Source organism: Anneissia japonica, unplaced genomic scaffold (genome assembly GCF_011630105.1).
Source record: "Anneissia japonica isolate Jap-2015-1 unplaced genomic scaffold, ASM1163010v1 scaffold126979_len2085_cov191_single, whole genome shotgun sequence".
Taxonomy (NCBI): domain Eukaryota; kingdom Metazoa; phylum Echinodermata; class Crinoidea; order Comatulida; family Comatulidae; genus Anneissia; species Anneissia japonica.
Window position 1 is genome coordinate 1 of NW_022683829.1, and position 2,085 is coordinate 2,085.

At 38.5% G+C, this 2,085-nt stretch overlaps 1 protein-coding gene across 1 annotated transcript; it reads right to left on the reverse strand.

The window, feature by feature from the left end:
- Positions 1-392: 392 nt before the first annotated feature.
- LOC117102951 lies at positions 393-1,796 on the reverse strand (the record flags this gene model as incomplete). The annotated part of the gene is made up of 4 exons (XM_033243410.1): positions 393-538; positions 635-795; positions 1,345-1,466; positions 1,686-1,796. Coding segments are annotated over 4 exons (540 nt in total), but the record flags the coding sequence as incomplete, so codon positions are not given.
- Positions 1,797-2,085: the final 289 nt, after the last annotated feature.

Sequence of the window (2,085 nt, forward strand, 5' to 3'; positions counted from 1 at the left end):
ATATAATCTATATTTCAGGGAACAGTGAACTTCCCTGGTCTATATATTGTTCACGGTGCTACGCGCAAATACAATTAAAATAGGGATAGCACGTAATGCTGAGGATGACGATGATACTATAGATGTAAGTTTGCCCAACCTGACGTTATATGCTAACGATGATGACAACGACGACGACGACGACGTTGGTTACAGTGAATGATAATGATGACGGTGACGTGAGAATTATGGTGATAATAAGGATGATGATGATGATGATGATGAAGACGTCGATGATGTTGGCGGAATTTAATGAAGAAGAAAAATGTTTTATATTGTAAGTGATGTAGGTCTATTTACAATAACCGCCTTGTTTGATTAATTATTTCTATTTGTAACATAAGATATTAAAATTATGACGTGTACCTTTCTTGTCTTGGAGCCCTGTTGAGGAATCGACCTTTCTTTGATCTTGTTGGCTCAATAAATCCTGCTGCCTTTAAAGGTTTTATGATTGTGTTGAAATCACGGTTAAACGTCGATATGCTTGGTAACGCCCCTGTAAACATAATAGGTATGTTGCAGTGCGATGTAATTAACATTTTTTTAAACAATAATGCTAATAAATAGTCCTATAAACAGAATAAATGCTTACTTGTTATATTGTAGTCACCATGTCTAAAAACGGCCGAATTACGTTCATCTTCTACCATTTTCCTGGCTAACACAGCGGGATTTGTTTCGTCTTCCTGACGAAGTTCGGATCCAGCACCGGGTTTTGCCATAAAATATGAATAATACGTTTCCGAATCAAAACTATCAGTGGAAGGAAAAAAAATCACGATTGTGTGAAACAATAAATGCAAATAAGTGGAAGACACAGCCTGTCTGGGACATAATGCAGTGTTCACTTTTAAGGCCGGGCACTCACTGAGTCGTAGGCCCTACGATGGTCGGTCGACTATCGGCAAGCAACTCTCACACTATCACGACCTATATGCACTGCGATCAGTATACGACCGACACCGACCAGTGTGAGAGCTGCTATATGAGCAACTTGCTCGTGTAGAAGAGAGGGTCGTCGATGGTCGCGGGGTTTTCAACATGTTGAAAAAAATATAGTGGTCGGTACTGGTCGCCAGGTCATACTTCCGGTCAGATACGACCGTAGGTCGGTACGGTTGCATCATTAGGTCGCAATAATGTGAGACGTGCTTAATCTGCTTCGACGACGCGTCGTGACGCCGTCTGCTGGTAGTCGGCAGTCTGAATGGATCGTCAATGATTCGTTGCCCGCTCCTAGTGGTGTTGCGTTTTCCATCGAATCGCGTCGGCGGCCTACGAACGTTGGAGTAGAAGACTTACCTTCCTTGGTGATCCCCGAGGCTAAAGTGACTTTTCCTCACATCCTTTAGGTTATGTTTTGAAACTTCGTTCTGCTCCCTCTTAATGTCTTTCATTTCCTGTGTCCGCGCTCCTTCTTTGGCCTACAATTACAAATTATAGTCATAATATATTAATATATAGGTCCTATGATGAATATAAAACAGTCCGAAATCGCCTGGCATAAATGATCTATTCACATTATTAATACTACTACCATATCATGCCAGAATTGAATGTAAATATCTGAATGTCTCCTTTGTTTATTCCATTATATTTTTTTACACACAATTTAATAACAAACTAGTTTTCGAGAGACGAACCATATCACTGAATTCTGTCTTGTACCAAGAAGCACCAAATCGGTTGTCTGTCCAATAACGAGGCTGCATATCCGCCAGGTATATCATTCGGTCCGGTTTTATTACAGGCATCTATAACAAGAACATAATGGTTAAGACATTATATAATTCATGTACACTGATATATCGATTTAAAAATATTTTCTGTGCCTTAAATAATTGTACTGTTTTGATTATTATTGATATCTAGAATTTGTATTTGTCGCTTAAGTTGTGCTTTTTGCTTTGGTCTTTGTTCTTTAATTGTGGATTTTTCGAAATAAAATACCGTAATATTATTGTTATTATTATTATTATTATCATCATCATCACCAGTATCATTATTATCATCATCATCATCATCATCATCATCATCATCATC